Source organism: Lissotriton helveticus, chromosome 11 (assembly GCF_964261635.1).
Source record: "Lissotriton helveticus chromosome 11, aLisHel1.1, whole genome shotgun sequence".
Lineage (NCBI taxonomy): Eukaryota > Metazoa > Chordata > Amphibia > Caudata > Salamandridae > Lissotriton > Lissotriton helveticus.
In genome coordinates this window covers 1,155,792,473-1,155,814,672 of record NC_136072.1, presented here as the reverse complement: position 1 = coordinate 1,155,814,672, position 22,200 = coordinate 1,155,792,473, and the positions used below count along the sequence as shown (strand labels likewise).

General features: G+C 44.9%; 1 protein-coding gene across 2 annotated transcripts in view; it reads right to left on the bottom strand.

The window, feature by feature from the left end:
• Positions 1 to 22,200, bottom strand: part of HIRA (histone cell cycle regulator) — a 383,198-nt gene that overhangs the window by 57,426 nt on the left and 303,572 nt on the right. For both annotated transcript variants that reach the window (XM_078667954.1, XM_078667955.1), the window contains exons 17-19: positions 8,333 to 8,437; positions 6,301 to 6,449; positions 5,176 to 5,337 (exon numbers count right to left, since the gene is read on the bottom strand). In XM_078667954.1, coding sequence (XP_078524080.1) covers positions 5,176 to 5,337; positions 6,301 to 6,449; positions 8,333 to 8,437 — 416 coding nt within the window. The remainder of the gene's footprint in view (positions 1 to 5,175; positions 5,338 to 6,300; positions 6,450 to 8,332; positions 8,438 to 22,200) is intronic.

Here is a 22,200-nt window from a genome sequence, read left to right as displayed (position 1 = left end):
TGTGCAGGGATGCCCACGTGGCTGCCCAGCAGATGTAAACCAACGGAACTGCACGTCCGAAAGCAGTAGTGACTGCCGTTGACTGGGTAGAGTGTGGGCGCAGCCCTACTGGAGGTTCCTTTTTCGCCAAAGAATAACAGATCTTGATGCCACTGGGGCATTATGAAAGGAGAAGGAGGAAAAAGATGAGTAATGCCTTTCAGAAATCTGCTTACTATAGGGGACTTGAAAGAGAAGGCTGAACAGGAAGGCAAAGAAAGGCCAAACTGGCAGAAAGATAGCCTTTAAGAGTGCCTAGAGCAGAGCCCTGTTGGGCCAAAGATAGAATGAAGAGGAGAACCTCTGATAGGGGGGCAGAAAGGGGATCCACAGCCTTTGCTGTGCACCATGCCACAAATATGTTCCATCTACAGGCATATACCGTCTTCATGGAGGGGCGCCTGGCTGCCAAGATGACGTTACAGACTTCAGGAGGAAGGTCGAAAGCTGTCAACTGTTGCCGCTCAATCTCCACGCAAGTAGGTGGAGGCTGGACAGGTTCGGGTGGAGAACCGGCCCTTGCTGCGACAGAAGATTCTCTCGAAGAGGTAGTCTGCTCGGAGGATCGATGGCCATGCTCAAAAGCTCAGGGTACCAGACTCTTCGTGCCCAGTCCAGATCCACAAAAGTGACTTGGGCCCGGTTGCGATTGATCTTATTCAGCACTCTGGGTAGACGTGGTACAGGTGGAAAGGCATACAGGAGGCCGCAAAAGGCGTAGTCGAGCGAGTGCCGCCTTGGGAAACTCCAACAAGCAGAACTGGTGACATTGCGGGTTCTCTTCAGTGGCGAATAGATCTAAACCAATGCTCTCCCCACTGCTGGAGGAGACCTTGCACCACCTTTGAGTGAAGACGCTATTCGTGATCCATCATGCACCAGCGGCTGAGTTCGTCTGGCGTGGAGTTCAGGGAACCAGCCGGGTGTTGAACCACCAGGGATAAGCCCTGATGTTCTAGCCATGTCCAAAGGCGAAGAGCCTCTTGACATAGGGTCCACAACCACACCCTACCCTGACTGTTGCAGTACCACAAGGTTCCGTGTTGACGCCTGCAGACTCTTCACGACGACATTCCTCCACTGCGACAGGACCAGTAAGCAGATTCCCGACATCAAAAGGCACCCCTGCAGTCTCCAACCCTGCGTCCTGGTGACACGGTCTCAAAGTGTCCTGACGACGAGGGACATCTCTGCTTACCTGCCCAGCTGTTGGTTCCTCGCAGAAGACTTCCTGGACCGACGATGCAGCTGGAATTCAAAACCGGCAAACTCTATGGGATTACAGTGGGCTTCCGATACCACCTAAGCACCATGCACCCAGCCGCCCCTGTGCCACTGGTGGTGTAGTCTTGGTGCTAACGTGGGACCTCATTTGCCCTTAACTTAACCCCAGGAGCTTGCCTCCCAAGACCGAGTGGCCTTCCCGTGAGCAGACCTCAACCGAGGTGCCCCCAACCCCATTGGCGAACATTGGCGCCTAGGTGGTTCAACTTGAGTGCCAACCTGAACCTTGGGGAACCTTGGTTCTACCCTCTAAAACTTCATTGCTAAAACCGTTTACTTACCTGTAAACTTAGCATTTCGTTTTTCTCCCTAGGACTGTATGGTGGTTTTTTTCTGGAAATTCTTCTTAGTGTTGAACTGCCTTGTAGTGCAACAAAGGTAGCTTAGTGTTTTTAAAAAGGGTTAACCTGTTTGCTGATGTCCTGTGCTGTTCAAACTGTGTTAGGAGTCTGTTTCATGCTAAACTAGAAAAAATAATCCCGAAGTGATCCAAAAGTAGTCTAAAGGTAATTTCAAGTGTTTTTAACAGCTTACAAATCGTTTTCTCAAGTACAAAAGTAATCTGAATGTTCTTACAAAGCCAGTGTTCACTGTGATTTGAAAAGTAACACTGTATGAAGATTTTAACTTACCTGTAAGAAGTACAACTTGATTCTAGAAATAAAACCAAATATATTTTTATACAAACAATTAGTCTGGATTCATTCTTTGAGTGTGGGCCATTATTTCTTGTCTGAATGTGTACAACAAATGCATAACACTACCCACTCACAAGCCTAACTGCTAAATCACACTACCACAAAAGAGACTAAGATATTATCTACCTTAGCCTCTGCAACACCTTTGGGGATCCACAGGACTCTGCACACTATATCTTCTTTGGTATATATATACAGAGCCAGCTTCCTACAAATATACAGTCAGGAAAAAACCTTTGAGTACCCTGAAGACTGAATATTGTTCTTAGGAAGACTCAGAACAGGAGTTGGAAACAAAATCATCCAGATCATTCCGATGTCCAGACCATGACCAACCTTCAAAGAACAATCTACCAGATGATGACAGGAGACCACCTAAATGGAAATCTAACTCAATGAAGTAATACATGACTGATGATACATGGAAAAAAACAGCTACATAAGCAGGAAGTTCAACTTCTTACCCAAACTAATCTAAATTAGCATTGGCAATGCCAATAGGTCTGGCTTTAAAGGCGTGTGGTATGGCAATGTAAAGCATTACAAGTAAATAGTATAGAAATTAATATGCGTTTGTGTGGAAGCAAAGAACTGTAGAGTAATATAGGAGTAGGTTAAAAGGTCAGGTGATAGATATACTGTCAAGGCAGACCTAAAAATCTATGTAGGTTAATGACTGCCTTCCTCCCATCTGTGCTGCTGTCGCCAGAGAAAGACAAACACAATTAGACTGCCATGTGTGTGCCCCTGAAAGTTTAAGCTCAGCCAACTGGATAAACAAACAAGATGATTAAAGCTGTGAGGAGCAATCACTTTTGTGGAAGCACACAACTTCTGCCCAATCAAAACATGTACTCCTGACTACCAACATGTGGGCGGAGCTAAAGCTCCTCTAAAGTGATGTTCACATAATTGTCTGGCAACAGCTGTACTGTCAAGCCAAACAATAAAAATGAAGAGACTCAGCGCCCTCCTGGAAGAGTGGCACAACCCTTCAATGCTTTTTACATCCTTAGTTTGATGGCTCTGTTGGCTACATTCAGTAGGGTGTATATCGAAAATAAATGTGTCATCTTCCAGCAATAAAACACAAACCTACATTCACCGTGGCCCATTTCTTGAACGAACAAGCTCCCATATTAGGTGAAGGGAAAAGCAGAAAACAACTGAGAATGTAAACTTAAGCAACTAATTTGCTAAAGAAATACATTTCTGCAATTCTTAATTTACACCCAGAGATGACAGAAGAGCTAACAGATGACAAAAAACAGTGCATACGGGAATAAAAAAGAAACCAAATGTAATTGACAAAAGATCCTCTTACATCTCAGCCAGCCGGATAAAGTGGAATACTCTAAACTTAAACAAAAATGAGTGGAAAGGGCAGTTACTTTCGAAAGCACATGTTTAAAAAAGTCACCAGACTACATCACAAGAAAATCAAAGCTACTGAAATGTCATCCCCAGCAGGCATTAAATGGCAAGTAGGCTCAAGGTTTGCCCTATTAAGATGTATGCACTCCACTCAGACAATCATAAGTTCTGGGTTCAAAAATGGAAGCTAATCAGAAAAAAAGAAAAGTATCAGCTGATGCACACCTAATCTTAGCTAGTGACTGTACAATACTGCTGGATATGACATCTTCTACAAGATACATTCTAAACACATTCCAAAAACACTTTCTAGGTGCTAAGTGAAAAGGATAATGTACATGAAGAATGGAGGCTTGCAGACCCTAACCAGCAAAACGATCGGTTCTACTGAAAGTTTGACAAAGTTCACACCTGAATAGACTACCTATTGGTGATAAGAACCTGATTAACTTCACGATATGCAGAAATCGTCCCAATCCAACTTTTAGATCACACAACGATTTAGATGTCTATTGATATGCCCACCCACTAGAACACAAACACACGTAGGAGATAGAATATTATTTTACTTGAAGACAAAAAGTTCATCCAAAAATTCAAGACTTCTCAAAAGAGTTCTTCCAAATCAACAAGTACCCTATTTCCGCTAAAACCAGCTTTCAAAATGTAAACTTGCAGGGAGAGATTATCTGCCTTGTAAGGAAGAAAAGCCTCAAACAGACACCTGTACGCTTTAAAAGCAATCAAACGACTAAAAAATCCATACATTCAAAATAATGCTGATCATCTCACGAAGCACGGATTGTTTCCTTCTCTCAGTTGAAGCGAAGTATTAAAGGGAAGGTAATGGAGGTGGCAAAATAACAAACAATAATAAGAAAGGAAAATAATTTCCTCCATTAGCAACACAGACAGTCTTGTTAAAAACGAAGACACAGATATTAACAATACTTTCCGCCATTTCAATAAAAAGCTATGTACTAGTAAAAGCACTCCTACCCAGGACCAAAGCAGACATTATCTCAAGGAGGTTAAGTCAAAAACATGTAATAGTCTTGAAAAGGGACATCACGGCAAAGAAACCAAGGCCACAACACTCAAAATAAAAAATGCTACGGCACCTGATGGATACCCTTCAATTCCACCAACATTTCTTTAACAGATCTACATCAAAGATTAACAAGTCCATTCAACTTCTGTGTCAATGATCACTCACCCAAGACTCCTCCACGGAGTCTAACGTAACTTTGATACCGAAAGAAGGCAAAGATCACCAAAAATTAAACACACTGTAAAAAGCTTTGCAAAGACACCAGCGTCCTGACAGGAACAAATCATACCACAATCAAAGCAGACCAGACAGGTTTTGGTGATGGTGTGGTGATTGTGTGGAAGTGCCCTTAACGTCAAAAAAGGCAGTTGCCTGCGTTGAAAGGAAATACCTGTATGAATCCTTGAAACATTATGGCCTTCCACAGAAAGTAATCAAAACAATCAAATTACTGTGCCCCGACCCAGAGCTAACATCACTACCAATGGATGCTTTCAAGTAATATTGTTCTCTACAGAAGTACAAGCCTAGGATGCCCCTCTCTCCACTTGTGTTCATCCTTGCACTCAAGCTCATTCCGGAGAAGTTTGGTCTCTTCACTACCTCTCACCATAACCTAACTCCTCCTACCCCACACGATTTTGATGTTTGATTTACTTACACTGTATGCAGTAAAACTACAAAGATTTACAAACACTGCTTTCAACCCAGTTGACATGGAGTACTCACCACACAGAGAGAGCAGCAGCTGCGGTCAGAGCCATGACATAGGAGCCTGTACAGTGCAAGGTAGAGATGGGGGACGGGAGGACGATTGGGGGCAGAAGCCGTCGCCCACAGCCTGAGAATACAGAGAGTGTCCTCTTCTCGCAGGCGACACTAACCACTTCACTAGAAGAGAGAGACCACACCAGTTACAGAGGCAGACGTGTGTATCTACAGCTACATTCCACGAACATAATAGTCACTGATAACAGCATTCGCTTTAGACCTGTAGTGCTGATCATTTTTCTGAGATGCAAGAGGTCACACTAGTGTTGAAGGCAAAGTCCATGGAAAGAAGCACCCACATCCGACACATAACACTTACCAAGAGGGTGATCACATCGCAATTGGAAAGAATAATCACTATCTTCTTTCCCCTACACATTTAGGAGAAGCGATTAATGAAAGGATACCAAATTCACTCTGGTGATCACAAACAATATCAAAACAATTTCCATACTGGTCACACTACAGTCCAACAACCCACAGTGCAGAGTGACACCTGTCCGGTAATGCACTGAAAAGCTAAATACATGCACATATAATACACTATTTTTATTTCAAGAGTCTAGCATATTTAAACAAAGGCGCTCTTCATATGTGAAATAATGAAACCAAAGGATGCCAGTCATAGAGGGATGAAAATAATTAACAGGGAGGGGGCTGTAGGGAGAACACCTCCAGAAGGCATACAGACAAAAAGACCAGGGCCAAAAAAAAACACTGTCAGTCCAAAAATGTCAGGAGCCACTCTCACAAAAAGGAAGTGCATTTTGGCTTCCATTCCGACACCAAGGTCAAGCACTTATGTTGCGAAATCTGATAAATGGGAACATCTCCAGTGAACTTGCATTATTAAGAAGCTCAATAGGGGGAAAACACAAAGGGCTGTCAAGAAAACTGCCCAGGTCATGGTGGCACAACTTCACAAAGCTATGAGGAGGACTTTCACCCAACATCCAGACTTCATTAACACATCACCCGTCTCTAGCAGCAGAGCAGAAGTCAACTGAACTTGATCAAACAAAGTGATGAAAACATAAGGTGGTGGAGTTTGCTGAGCCACAGGTCAGGTTTGGAAGCTCTTACCAACTGCCAGCTGCTGTCAGGATTCGACTTGTGAGAACGGTTTCCCATTCTTTCCCTTCACGGATACACTTTAACCGGCTCAGTTTTGAGCCTGCTACAGATGTCACTTCGTTCTCGACTTCTATATACATTGAGGGATCGGAGCTGATCTGCAAATAAGAAAAGAGACAAAACCTTTCTTTAGCACCTGTTGAGAACATACTTTATGACAAGGTGGCTTTATGATGGCAGACTGGGCAGGAGTTTCTCTTTAGTGTCCCTAAAAGAAGGCAGAATAAGGCTGAATAGCTTCGTTCCTGACCAACACATATGTGAATTTTGTAAATTCTATAGGGAAACTGTGCTGGGTAGTATTCCAAGATATCCATGAATGGCCCAAGAGGCACATAGTGCACTAAACAAAGGATTTCCTTCTATTTATCCAATAAAGTATAAATGACTCATCAAGAGGCGATATACATTCTAGAGTAAATCATTTAGCAATACTTCAAAACTATCTAAATGGATATTATGAGTTGAACAAATACCAAGGGAAAAAGCTGCCCTTTTTCAACATTACAGGCCTTTCTCCTGTTCACAGAAGCACAATACTCCTGTCAGCCATGTTCAACAACTTCAAAAAACTACATAGCATCACAGCCCTTGTTGGCCTTAACTTCTACTGCTACACATATAACATACAAAATCCATGTTTTTGACCAGCACACTCATCACAGGCGACACAATGCAAGGACCGGTTATCTTCAATGCTGTTGGGAAACATCATGTGTTTTATACAGTCTCATTTAAACATGGATTCACTCCTATGGCTCATCAAAATTATCCCCTAAACCTACTGCTTCATCAACACCCAGGAGTGCGAAATGCAGATGCAAAAAAACAACGACACTCAAAGTGACAATACACAGTTGTAATCAATAAACCCAGAGAACATAATACAAAGTCCCTACTTTGCGATAATATATAGTTTCTAATTTCTACTTCATACACACAAAAAAATAAAAATAAACTCGACCCTCTGTCTACCTGCACACCTTTGGGCAATGGATGCATCTACTAACCTGGAAAGCACACAAGCAACTAGTAAAAGCATATGCTTCCTAACATTAAAGTCACGCACCAACAGTTTAATGAATAGGACATAGCCATCAACCCAGGACAAGGATCTGAACCGAACAAATCAGCATAAGATGAGTGAGGCTCCAACCTGCAACCATAATCAATTGGTAAGGCTTGAATTTACCGATTGCAAGACGAGTCATTGCCAATGTCAAATTGCATGGTAAACAAAATGCCAATAACACATCATAATGTCCAGCCACCACTACACCGTAACACCCATCCACTACCACAACTTAATTACCCAACACTACCACACCATTACGTCCAACCAGTACTACACATAAGGTTTAGCCAGTACTACAAGGTAAGGTCCTGCCACTACTAAAACAAAATCCAGCCAATACCACACCACAACATCAACCCACAACTGTGCAATAATGTCCACACTATACAGCCAAGTTACCTAGACACATTACCATTGAACATCACACAACTTGCTCTCACCATATTTCATGGAAAAACGCACGACTGCAAAAACTGACAGAGGGACTGCGAAATGATCTACTTGTCAAAACTAAAAAAAGTTCTGTATTGTCTAGCCAAGGTCATCACACAAACCAACTGAAGAGGCCACATTGTCCTCGGCGCTTACTGTCATCCAAAGCACAAATCTTTATACTCCTCTTTAAAAACCTTTCTTTCATGCAAGTAGTATCACGGTGTAATACACCATTGATGTCAGTCTCTGAATCACCACACTGCACTCTTTCAAACCCTCTCTAAATCTTCATAGGAGGTCATTCATGTACTCACCATGACAAACCCTTAATCTGGTCCACTGGTTTTCAAGAAACAGATTACATCCACCAGTTCCGCTTCAGTTACCAGAGGCGTAAATAAAGCACAGTGAGATTGTATTGCTATATCATGCTTTTCATACAATATTTATTTCTGAGGTGTGCCTACTTACCTGGAGGGTAAAGGATTTTTGAAGGACTGGAGATGGCAATTTGAGGATTAATGCTGGAGTAGCAACACAAGTTACTTCCTTCTCTGTCGTTGGCGTAACCTGGGGCTAGACAGAAAGAGAATAAACTTCAAGGTGGTGACATCTTCAACGGCCACATTATTTTAGGGTGCAAATCTTGAATATTAAGGCCTGGCACATGCCTCACATAGATGAATTGTTGTAACCCTCATCCATTGATGGGCCCTGAAATCACCTTATCCCTTGCACACATGCATTGCTCTGCGTCTTGGAAGAAGGACAAATAAAAGACAGTTACCGGAAACAGAGCACTAAAAGATTAAGCACCTGGGAAGAAGGCAATTACATCAACTTTCAGTTTTCTTGTTGTAATAATCATTGCTTCTCTACTTTACCAAACTGTGTAATTCAGTGCAAATTGTTTCATGACACTCATCTTCAATTCTATGTCAGGACCAAAGGTAAGAACTTTTCAGTTATTCCTTTATTGATACTTACAGCCACCAAAAGTAACTAAACAATATTCACTGCCCAAACTACATGAGGAACAATACTCCATGTTATTTATCACCCTGCCAGGAGATAATCTAGTATTTGTTGACCAACTGATAGAACTTGTTGCTGAGAGAACCCGTTCTGCCTCATACATCTTCTTTGGGGACTTTAACCTTTGCTAGGGTGACACTGCTGTATCACACCTATCCCTCTTTCTGACCAACAGTTGCAGCTCAGTTGTTCTCAGCCCGACCTTCCTCCCCCAATTGCGAATGGCCCAGTGAGGGGAATCTGACCACAAAAGACACCCTGCATTCAGCCGCCCTGGAGAAAAGAACACGAGGTGCACCTAAGTCCCCAGGCGCTCCAGCTGACCTGCCCAGCTGTTGGTTCCTCCCGGAAGTCTTTTTGGACGAGCCTGCAGCTAAAAACCAAAACTGAAAATCCCAATTGAAAACAACAAGGCATTCGACGGCAAAACAGCTCCCTGCACGCAGGGTGCACTTTGAGTGCTAAACCGGTTCCCCCTTTGCCCTGAGCCTAACACAAGGAGCTTGGCTCCCACAACCTTGTGGCCTGCTCACCAGCAGCCACCAACCGGAGGCCCTCTATCCCCCATTGGATAACACTGGGCCTCAGCACTCTGCACCCAGCCGCGCTAGTGCAGCTGAGGGTGTAACAAGAGTGCATCCTTGACCCTGGGGGACCCCTATACTAACCCCAGACCACCAACTCCCACAACCAAGTTCTTACCTTAAGACCGATAACACTATTTTCCTCTATAGGATAACATTGACTGTTTATCTGTGAAAAGATTTAAAGTGTGGAGTTGGAATACCTAAAGAAATTCTTTAAAATTCTACTATCAAAAACGATTTTACTTACCTATTTACAGGAAATGTCCCAGGGCAGTATCCAGGCATACTGCACTGTGTAAGAAAAGTAATCTCAAAAGTAACTTACCTGTAATTTTACAAAAAAATCCTATACAAATTATTGCATTTGCAAAGCATTGCATTTCTTATTAACAATATTTTGAGTCAAAACAAAGTGCATATACAATTATAATCCACACTGTATTGCATTTACTGCAAGTTATTTATCACTTACCTGTGCCAGGCTTGCTTGGTTCTAGGAAATAAAATACCTAAAAGATTTTTATACAAAAAAAATTGGTCTGAAGTTCAGTCTTTGAGTGTGTGAATTTATTTGCTGAGTGTGTACAACAAATGCTTAACAATGTCCTCTGATAAAGCCTTACTGCTCAACCACATTACCACAAATAGAGAGCGAGGTGCTATCTACCTTTACCTCTGCCTACCTTTGGTGTGTCACTGGACTTTGTGCACACTATACCTCACTTTGGTATGGTATATACAGAGCCAGCTTCCTACAGATTCTGCATGCTACCGTAGTGGTTGCTGCTCTTGCTCTCGTGGAGTGAGAATGCAGCCCCACAGGAGGGTCCTTCTTCGCCAATGCATAACATATTTTAATGCAGAGAGATGCATTGTTTTTGCACAGCCCAACCTTTCCTGGCACCCACATAGCAGATGAAGAGTTGATCATCCACTCAGAAGCCTATGGTACGGTCAAGATAGAAAGACAACATACGTTTTTAACTCAAGGCGGTGGAGTGTCTCCCCCTCTTTGAAGGGATGCGGGCGGGTAAAAGTTGGGCAGAATGATGGATTGTCTCCATGAAAGGGCGTGACCACTTTAGGGAGGAACAAAGCTTTGATTCGATGCACTACTTTATCCGGATGGACAGGTAGTTAAGGAGGCATGGAAGGAAGAGCCAGAAGCTCACTAACTCTGAGAGCAGAGGTGATGGCAATAAGGAAAGCAGTTTCAAGAGTTAGAAGCCTGAGAGGACAATTATGAAGAGGCTCGAGAGGAGCGCACAGACTAAATTCAAATCCCACTGGGCCCTTAGGGTGACTCTAAAACTGTTGGGGGCTTTACAAACCTGTCTTTTCTAAACTGTTGGGGGCATTTCAAACTTGCTTTATTTTAAACTGTTGGGGGTATTACAAACTCGCTCACCTGCCGCATGCCGATCACCCCTCCCTGGTCCATTGCAGCTCTAGAGTGCTGATTGTGTGAAGGGAGTTTAGGGTGACGGTCACAGCTGTATCACTCATTTCCGGTAGCACAGTTGACGCCGCCATTTTCTGACGTGCTCCAGCTCTCTCTACTGGCTCGCCCACCGCAGCTTTAAAATCAGCTGATGGGGCTGAAATGCAGCGGGCGCCGAAGACGCGCCAAAGGCGAACCCCTCCACTGCTGATTTATGCAGCGGGATCATTACGATCCCTCAGTCTGGGTCATCACATGTTGGAGGATAATGTGCTGGCAAGGCTGTTGACTGAAAACCTACTGAGGAGTAACAGTATGGAGGCGGCGGCTAGGCCTTCTCATTTGGGGATTCAGGGACAGACCTATGCCCCTACAGCATAGGGTCTGAAGGTAGCGGTGCTTAATACTCGTTCTCTGCAGAAGCACCATCTTGAGGTCTTTTCCCTGTTGCAAGATGGGGACATAGATATCCTGGCGCTTACGGAAACTTGGTTAGGGGACATGTCAGCCCAAGATATGGTCGCAGCCCTTCCCACAGAATTTGACGCCTTTTGGCAAAATAGATCAGGGGATTCTGAGGGGGGGGGTAGGGGGGTCTCATTCTTTTTCAAAAAGAGCCTTATGGTCATTAACATAATGGCAGAAAGTTGCCACAATGCAGATATCTTGGAGGTAAAAATCTCTTTTAAGTCCTCCTGCATTGCACTCATGGTAGTCTATCGGCCCCCAAGGACCACCCCTAGTTTTAATGAGCTCTTTTTTGAACTCATTAATGATTTATGTTCTAGATATAAATGTCTTTTAGCAGTGGGGGATTTTAACTACCATTGGGACAAGACACAGAGAGAGTCAGCAGCGGGTCTATTTGAGACCGCTATGCTCTCGATGGACCTGCAGCAAGTGGTTAACAGTCCTACCCATGTAAAAGGCCATACTCTTGATCTTATTTGGACCTCATAGCCTCGGGCACAGATAACTGACATCAGCCCCTGTGTCTGGCCCGATCACTCGCTGTTGAGATGTTGGGTCCCAAGTGATAGCCAATTATCGCAACCCCTACCTCTGTGGAGGAAGGTAAGAATCTGGAAAAATATTGAGGCAGATCACTTAATAGCTACTCTGCACTCAATTCCGCCCCCTAGTACGGAAAGGGCCAATTTGAACTATGAAAGTGAAGCCCTATTTACCCATTTACAGCAGGCGATTAAATAGTGGCACCAGAACGAAAAGAAAAGGTCAGAGATAAAGGGAAGGAGGCCCCATGGTTCAATGAACCACTAAGAGAAAAGCAACAACTCCTCCGTCAAGCTGAGAGGCGGTGGCGACAAAGCTATGAGCCAGTAGAGCTAAATGCCTACAAAGCCCTTTTTGCTACTTACAAATCAGCTATCTTAGCTAGGAAAGCAGAATATTATGAGGGACGGATTGTCTTGGCAGAGAATAAACAAAAAGAGACTTTTGCCATTCTGAAGGAACCGAGTCAAAAAACCGAGAAGAAATCCACAATCGCATCCGTAGATTGTGATGCTTTTCAGGAGTTTTTCCTTTAGAAAGTCACGGATATCGTCTCGGAAATTGCTAGAACCCCCACTGATCCTAGTTCCCTCGACCAGACTAGCCCTCCTCCCTGCCTTAGTAGTCAGCTGTTCAAATTCCCTAATCTTGACTCAGCCACTTTGGTATCATTAGCAAAGCGTACCAAATCAGGCTCTCGAGCAGAACCTTGCCCTCCGAGGATTTTTCAAATGGCCCTGCCAGGGCTAGAGAAGCAGGTCTTGGGACTACTCAATAATTTTCTGGATTTGGGTTATCTACCAACAAATCTGAAAGAAGCCAGGGTCACCCCCTGCTAAAAAAGTCTGGGGCGCATACCCTTACCTTAAAGAACTATAGGCCCATCTCTCAGCTCCCCTTTCTAGCTAAGATCTTGGAACAACCCGTACTAAAGATACTCTCAAGGTATCTGGAGTATCATCAACTGCTCCATGCTAGACAGGCGGGCTTTAGAGCTTGAATATAACAAAAGGAGGGAGGGAGAGGAGGAAGTGGATTCGGTCTCCCCTGGCAATTTACATAAACAAAATAGAATCCACTCTGGTAGTGGCAGTGATCCCTACAATGGTGGGGGGCACACAGTGTTGTTTTGAATACCCCTCACACACCAACAGGCCCCTTGGTGTCATGCTTCATCATCGGGGTCTTCGCACCCCTCTACGGGATGCGGCGTGCTGCGACTCACGACTACGTAGGAGCACTGAAGGTGAACTATGTGTTGGTGTGTGTGAGAGGAAAAAGGGTGTGAGTGGTGAGGTGGTTAAAAGATACCTGGCTCGTAGGAAAAAGAATAAAAAGTTTTTATTAGGCCCTCGGCTGGTATCGGTAAAAAGGTGCAGGGTGAGGTTGTCTGTTACATATTAGGGTACGTCAACCTCAAAAGTGCGTCGACATGTTTCGGAGTGTGGGAACTCCTTCTTCAGGACGAGGATATGCACAACTATCCTCACCTTACGCACATGGGATGTAGATGTAAAAGTGTACTCTACAAAAATTAAGTAGGTGAAATGTACCTATTAGTGTTATTGTAAGTAAAGTCTGTGGCGCCCAGTTGGCGTTAATAGTACAGAACCTGTGAATAAACAAAAAACGTATTAAATCATAACATCACAATGGGACGTCGATGATCAATTCAGTACATATGGGGGTGATGAAGAACCAAAATAAGGTCCAAAAACCCTGTAAGAAAAAGAAAAAAAGAACAAGGACAAACACATAGACAAATACACACGCTAGTTCAGACAGATCGCCATGATAATCCCTAAATTGGAATTCTGTAGGAATAAAGACATTTGTATAAATAGTGCTTACTTTAGGATAAAGGCTGGCTTGCCTCATGAGCCATAGCGTGGTATTGTTTTTTTTTTTTCCTGCTCAATGTGGCAACCTACAGGATGTTAAAAGTAGGTTTTTAGGGTCTTAAATGCTAGTACTGAGGTGTAATGTAAATACCACTACCAAGTATGACCAGACTCACGGATTCTGCATGACCAGATGGGCTGCCTTCCCCTCAACGCGGCTCCGATGGTATGTCGAGTCGTGCTGATCTACATGCTTATATACTGCCAAAATTGCTTCAATTAGTGCGTAATTGAAAACGGAATATGCCCAAAGAAGGACAATGTCCTTCGCAAGGAGGTCCGGTACTGCGCGCTAGTGGGGGGCGTGTCATTCCCTCAAACGCATGCGCGCAGGGAAAGTGTTTCTGAACAGGAATCCCTGTTTACTTCGCGCATGCGCGAAAAAACGCTAGCTACTCGCGCGAGTGCAGTGATTTTTAAGAAACCCAGAACGGTTATGGATACAAAATATGAGGTTTTACTTTTGATAGATCGCCCATGGGGTTAGAAAATAAAACGTGTATGTGCTATGTCTTCATACAGGGAAGTCTCGTGTCCCAAAATATGTAAAGGGGCAACCATACCAAGGATATCGGTCTGATGGAGACTCACTATTTCTGGGATGTGTAAATGGTGTGTTGACTCAATGAGGGTTTTTGCCAATGCCCAATGGAGCAAGTGTGCTTATAGAGGGGAGCCTATCGGTCATCGCAATTGGCTCCATGGAATGGAGTCATTGAGTCCAGTGGTGTCCGTTCCCAGACGGAAAACCCACCTCTGCTCCTTCTCAAATAAACCAACATCAGTTGGTAGTTGTTCAATCACAGTTCAGTGTAGTTCATTTACACAATGTTGTGCCTCCAAAAAATGTGCTGCCATTTTTGTTGTCGATTTTCTACACCTCACGTTGCTCTTGTGTTCGTTTATTCTGATCCTCACAGCTCGTGTGGTCATGCCCACGTACTCCTTGTTACATGGGCACGTGATGAGATAAACCACGTTCCTGCTGTTACAGTTGGTGAACGCTCGTTGTTCCCACTTTGTGCCGTTCTTGAAAGTGAGGGTCTGACTTTTTTTAGTTAGATGGCAACTGTTACAGTTCCCAAATGGATGGTGTCCACGTAGTCCTTGTAACCTGGTTTGCTGGATCACTGGGGTTAGAGGTCTCGTGTGCACAAGAATGTCTTTTAGATTTTTGCCCCTTCTGTGGGCAAACAAAGGTTTCTCCAAATCCAAGGTGCCACTCGTCAGGATGCGCCAGTGTTTATTCACCAGTTTGGAGACTTGATTAGAGACTGAACTGTATGTTGTAACACAGACTGGTCTGTTGGCTGTGTTCTCTCTGGGAGTTCTATCCTCAAGGAGAGCCTCCCGGTTATTATTCCGTGCCCTTTTCATTGCACTCTTTATGACTTTGTCTGGATACAGTCTCTGTTTCAATTTTTCACTTAGGTCTAGGGCTTGGGATTTATACTTGGCTACGTCGCTACAGTTGCGGCGTAGATGCAGGAACTGTCCGTATGGCAGATTTTCTCTCAGGTGACGTGGATGGAAACTGTCGAACCTGAGAAGACAATTCCTCGCCGTGGGTTTGAAATGAGTCTCTGTTTTGAGAAACCCCGCCTCATGGTAGATGTTCAAGTCCAAGAACAACATTGAGTCATTGGACATTTGGTGGGTGAACTTGAGAAAAGTGTTTTGTGTGTTCAGCCAAGTCGTGAAATCCATAATTGATTGGCCGTCCCCCTCCCAGATGACCAAGACATCATCTATGTAGCGTCGCCAGGTGCAAATTTTTTCCTTGAAAGGGTTGTTAGGATGGAGGATTTTGGTAGACTCCAGATGGTGCACGTACAGCCCCGCCAGACTCGGCGCGAAAGTACTCCCCATACTGGTTCCATGACATTGCAGATATAGAGTGTCTTCATATTCAAAAAAATTCTTGGTTAGTGCTATGGAAATACACTCCATTACCACGCCTCGGGGGTTTGGTATTTCCATGAGTTGGAATGTAGCACCTCCTCGATGATTTGGAGGGTTTCGTCATGTGGAAGGCTGGTGTAGAGGCTTTCTACGTCAAGGCTCAGCAACATCTGCGAGTCTGGGTCAAATGGATGGTTTTGTAGTAACTGTAGGACCGCTTTGGTGTCCCTCAGATATGTATCTGTTGACTGTACCAGAGGTCTCAAAAAAGCGTCAGCGAACTTAGACAAAGGTTCTAAAATTGATGCAATGCCGGACACAATTGGGCGGCCAGGTGGATTTTGTAAACTCTTATGAACCTTCGGTATTGTGTAAAAGTATGGTGTGCGTGGATTTTTCTGTATCAGAAATTCCGACTCTTTCTTAGTAAGCCAGTTGTGGGCCAAGGCTTCCTCAATCATTGCCCCTATCTGTATACGTAGGGATTCAGTAGGGTCATCCAAGAGAACCCGGTAGTTTCTCCTATCAGATAAGAGTCTTCTACATTCTTGATCGTATGCAGTTGTGGTTTGGATCACCACAGCCCCGCCTTTGTCTGCAGGCTTTATGGTGAGTTGTTTGTTCTGCGAGAGTTCCCTTATCGCCTCGTTCTCCAGTTTGCTCATATTCTGGAATGTGTTCTGTTTGGTATTCAATTCGCTGAGTTCGAGCATGATGGCTTTCTCAAATGCCAAGACTTCCACCGGGAGTTGGTTGTCCATTGGCGTGAAAGTCGATTTTGGCCTCAAGCCCGTGTTCGATAGATCCGGACTTGGCTCTTGGTTCTTAAAAAATGCTTTCAACTTTACAGTTCTCACAAAGTCTTGAATCTCCTTGTGTAAGCGGAAAGAGTCAGGTTTGTTAGTGGGAACATATCCTAGGCCTTTGTTAAGTACCTGATTCTGTAGGTCTGTTAAGGGCCAGGGAGATATGTTAATAACTAAGTTCCCCTCTTGCTTGTTGAGGCTTGGTTCGCTGTCATGCTCCTGGTGTGGACCCTGGGATCTACCTCGTCCACGGGCTGCCAGGTGACATTGTTCCCTCTCTTGTTCCTGCCTCTCTGGGGTCCTTGGCCCCACGATAAAAAAGGCTGAGGATTTTGGGGTGCGGCAATTGGATCTGGCCCCCATTGGGGGTACATTGGTCCCATTTGTGGTGGGCCTTATTGATATTGAGGGAATTGGTATTGGCCTTGGTAAGGGTTGAATTGTGGTGACCCTTGGAAGCCTCTCCAGCCTCTTTGGCGTGGAAATTGAGTTCTCTGTTGGCGGTAACCTCCTCTTTGTTGTTTTCTTTGTTGGAAACCACCAGAGTTGGTACTGGTGGAGCTACCACCTGAGTTCACACTATCAGTGTCGCTTGTGTTTCCATTCGACACAATCAGCTTTTGTGTAGGGATATGCCCTCTCAGCCGTAAAGCGGTCTTTGTCTTTTTAAAGTTTGTTAAACTTGCTTTGTTTCAATGTGATCTCAAAATCAGTCATTTGTTGATTAAGTTCCTCCAACCCTTTCTTTAGGGCTGCAGGTGAAATGAATGTTTTGAGTTGTATCTCAAGTTTTTGAATCTCTACCTTAAGTTCCTGTGATTTTCTTGTGGCTGTATGTACTATCAGTACCAGCCAATCTCTGGTACAATGCCAGGAGATAAGAGACCAGGATTTTTTAAACACGAGATCGTCTTGAAAGATAAAGGGTTCGTTTTTTACTATAAGGCCTTGAGGGGCTATTTTGTTCCTCAAATATCCCCTCATTAGGAGACCGTGTAAGGCAGCCCTAATCTGGACTCTCCTTAGATTTGTTAGTTCATCCCAGTCTGCCACTGCTGGGCCTGGGTCATTGTTGCTTAATCCTTCGAAAGGATTGACTTCCGCAAGAATCCTGTCAATATCGTCCTCACTAAAGGTAAGGCAGTGTTCATCCTCCATTCTGATATTGATGTAGGAGAAATTAAAGCGTAGTGTGTGACGATTATCTATGTGTGTCCAAGTTAGGGAGGGGCTCCCACAGCTGTGCGCTGTCTAGAACAAGAATATAACAAAAGGAGGGAGGGAGAGGAGGAAGTGGATTCGGTCTCCCCTGGCAATTTACATAAACAAAATAGAATCCACTCTGTTAGTGGCAGTGATCCCTACAATGGTGGGGAGCACACAGTGTTGTTTTGAATACCCCTCACACACCAACAGGCCCCTTGGTGTCATGCTTCATCATCGGGGTCTTCGCACCCCTCTACGGGATGCTGCGTGCTGCGACTCACGACTACGTAGGAGCACTGAAGGTGAACTATGTGTTGGTGTGTGTGAGAGGAAAAAGGGTGTGAGTGGTGAGGTGGTTAAAAGATACCTGGCTCGTAGGAAAAAGAATAAAAAGTTTTTATTAGGCCCTCGGCTGGTATCGGTAAAAAGGTGCAGGGTGAGGTTGTCTGTTACATATTAGGGTACGTCAACCTCAAAAGTGTGTCGACATGTTTCGGAGTGTGGGAACTCCTTCTTCAGGACGAGGATATGCATCTAGCTATCCCAGATTTTGAAATGGGATTACCCTTGTGTGGTGGTGAGAAAAGGTTGAGTTCTTTCTATGTAGTATAGCAATGCTCTTTTGATATCTAATGTGTGAAGAGCTCTTTCAGCTACTGACTGTACTGACTGTGGTTGCGATAAGAAAACGGGCAGTTCCACAGATTGATTGAGATGGAATGGAGAAATGACTTTGGGCAGGAATTTTGGATTAGTACGTAGAACTACCTTATTTTAATGCATTTGCAAGAAGGGTTCTTGGATGGTTAGTGCTTGTGGTTCACTAACTCTCCGCAGAGAAGTAATAGCTACTAGGAAAGCAACTTTCCATGTTAAAAATTGTAATTCACATCTGTGTAAAGGTTCAAAGGGAGATCCCATTAACCGTGTGAGAACAACGTTTAAATTCCACACGGGCGAAGGTGGTACGCTGGGAGGGATTATTCTTTTAAGGCCTTCCATAAAGGCTTTAATGGCAGGCACTTTGAACAGAGATAGATGTTGTCTGTTCTGCAGATATGCTGCTATTGCAGCAAGATGTAGTCTAATAGACGTATAGGCTAAGTTACATCTTTGGAGATGCAGTAAGTATCCTATGGTGTGTTGAATAGACACATTTAGGGGATCAATATTGTTGTTGTGACAAGATATCACAAATCGTTTCCACTTGGCAGCGTAACATGCCTTAGTGGTTGGACGTCTAGTTTCTTTAATGACATTCATGCAGTCTGGAGGAAGGTTCAGATATCCAAATTCTAGGACTTCAGTAGGCAGATCGCAAGGTTGAGCTGAGCTGGGTCAGGTGTCTGATCTCTCCACGGTTCTGTGTTAAGAGGTGTGGAGACAGGTGCAGTTTTTGGTGCGGTACTACAAACAGTTGAAGCAGTGTGGTGTACCACGGTTGTCTGGCCCACGTTGGAGCAACTAGGATGAGGGTCAGAGAATGCTGCTGTAGTTTGAGTACTGCTAGTGGCATGAGTGGTAGAGGTGGAAAAGCGTACGCAAATCTGTTTGACCAATTCATCCATATCGCATTGCCTTTTGACAGTGGGTGTGGATATCTGGCGGCGAAGCTTGGGCATTTTGTGTTTTCATCGGTGGTAAATAAGTCTATTTGAGGAGGTCCCCACATCTGAAAAAATGGTTGAAGAACTTCCATATGCAGTTCCCACTTGTGGGTCTGTTGCGTTTGGTGACTTAACAGATCCGCTATAGTATTTTGTACTCCCGGAACATGCTGGGCTAGGAGGAATATGTTTTGAGGTATAACCCACCTCCATATGTCCTGTGCTAGTTGAGAGAGTTGCAGGGAGTATGTGCCTCCCTGCTTCTATATGTAGTACATTGCTGTCATGTTGCCTGTGCGGACTAACACAGCTTTGTTTGCTACTAGCTTCTAGAAAGCTTTTAGTCCTAGGAATATTGCTAGTAACTCCAGATGATTGATGTGGAGTAATTTTTGTTGCGGTGTCCACTTGCCTTGCCCAGTAGGTGGGCTCACCAGCCGGAGAGCGATGCGTCCGCAGTCAAGATTATCTGAGGAACTGGCTCTAGGAACAGTCGTCCCTTGGAAAGGTTTTTGGTGTTCCACCACTGCAGAGAGCGATGAGTCCGACCGTCTACCAACACTAGGTCTGTTAAGTGACCTTCAGCCTGGTTCCATTGACGTGATAAGCACTCTTGGAGAGGACGCATCTGAAGTCTTGCATGGGGTACTATGAAGATGCAAGAGGCCATCATCCCTATGAGTTGCATGAACACTCGTGCTGGGAGGGGGTGTTGTAGCTGAAACTATGTTAGAAGAGTTTGCATGCTGGTTATCCTTGCTGGAGTGGGATAAGCTAGCGCTGTTGAGGTGTTTATTGTGGCACCGGTGTACTGTTGTACTTTGGATGGCTGTAGATGAGACTCGGTGCGGTTTATTGTGAACCCCAAGTTGTGGAGCAGTTAGATGGAGGTATGAGTGTGTTCCACGCATTGATTGTATGAGCTGGCTTTTATGAGCTAGTCGTCGAGGTACGGGAAGGCATGGATGTGTTGTCTTCGTAGATGCGCAGCCACTACTGCTAAGCATTTGGTGAATACTCTTGGTGTTGTTGTAACTACGAATGGGAGTACTTTGAACTGATAGTGCTGCCCGTCTATTACAAATCTGAGATACTTCCTGTGAGCCTTGTGAATGGGAATGTGAAAGTATGCGTCCTTGAGATCTAGAGTAGCCAGGAAGTCGTTTTGCAGGAGGAGCGGGAGGACTTGTTGGAGTGTGACCATGTGAAAATGGTCTGACTGTATGTATTTGTTTAGCGGTCTGAGGTCTAAAATAGGCCTTAGAGAGCCGTCCTTCTTTGGAATCAGAAAATATAGAAAGTAAACCCTCTTGTTTTGTTGGTGCAGAGGAACTGGTTCTATTGCACTTTTTTCTAGCAGGGATACTACTTCTTGCTTTAACAGAGATAGATGTTCTTGTGACATTGGACGTTGTTTGGGTGGTATGTTTGGGGGGTAGATGTCAGTTCTAGACAGTAATCTGACTGAATAATTTGTCGCACCCTCCTGTCTGATGTGATGTTGATCCAGGCAGGCGGGAATTGTTGAAGTCTTCCCCCCCACAGGAGTGGAATGTTGGGGGGGAAGGGGAGGAAAGTAATTGGGTAGGGGTAGAGGCAGAGCATGAGTTGTTGTTTTTGCCTCTGCCTTTGTTGTTGTTACCCCTGTAACCCCCACTCTGGTAGCCCTTAGTGAATGTGGATTGACCAGGGGTTTTGTAGGAAGTGGAGGGACTTTCTGAGGAGTAGCCTCTTGTGTTGCCTCTGTATGATGAGAGATGAAAGGAACGTCTGGGAGCTTGCTGCTGCAAGACTCCCATAGATTTTGCTGTATCGGTGTGTTCGAGGCATGTGGGCTGCTGAATTCATATCTATAGCATAGATCGCCGCCTAGTGTTGGGTCCGGATGATTGCATATTGTTGTCCTGGAAGAGTCTTCGAAGTATCACAAGATAGGTGGCTCCTCCCCTGGACTACAGTGCGCATGGGCATCGACTCCATTCCCAGATTGTTTTTTTCCGCCATTGGGTTCGGATGTCTATATGATCACTCAAGATCGGAATCGATAGAAACTTTCCTTTAGGCCCGAAGGCCTTTCCTTAGCATTGGTATTGTCTTGCGTTCGGTGCCCAGCGCTGTTCCGGCTCAGTTACCCGAGTCGGACTTCCAGAGGAGCCGCGTGGCTCTTCGGTGCTCGAGGCCCTGTCGACGCAACCAGACTTTCGACGACACATCATGGAACGGAGCCCGTTCAAGAAATGTCCCGTGTGCGGATCGAAGTATCCCCACATCGACGTCCACCCGGTGTGCAACAAATGCCTGTCGCCGGATCACGATGAAGCCAACTGTATGGCTTGTTCCCGTTTTCGCTCGAAGAAGACGATTCGACTTCGGCGCGTGGCGCGCCAGGAGGCCCGGCAGTCGGCACCGGTGGACATTTTCATAGGGGAAGAAGCGGACGAGCAAGAAGTTCGAGAGCCGCTTTCGACTCAGACGGAGGAGATCAACTACAACTACGACGCAGACGTCGAAGTAATCGATGCAGAAGAAGTCGTCGACGAGGTAGGAGACGACAATGAGGCCTATGGGGCCACGGAAGATAGCTCAGGCGAAGAGCTATGCCCCGATCGAACAATCACTGAGGCTCAGGTCGAGGGATCGCCACATGGCCTTACCCAAGACCTTACATTTGGATCCACGGTCTCGCCTACGGGCCCGACTACGGACACTTCTGCGGAGCCGCCATTGGTGAAATCGAAACCGAAAGTGAAAGCTTCGGTCTCGACGAAACAGAAAGTGATAGAGACGCCATCGAAACAGAAGACGTCTGTCGCTCCGGTCGCCTCCTCGTCTTCCGACAT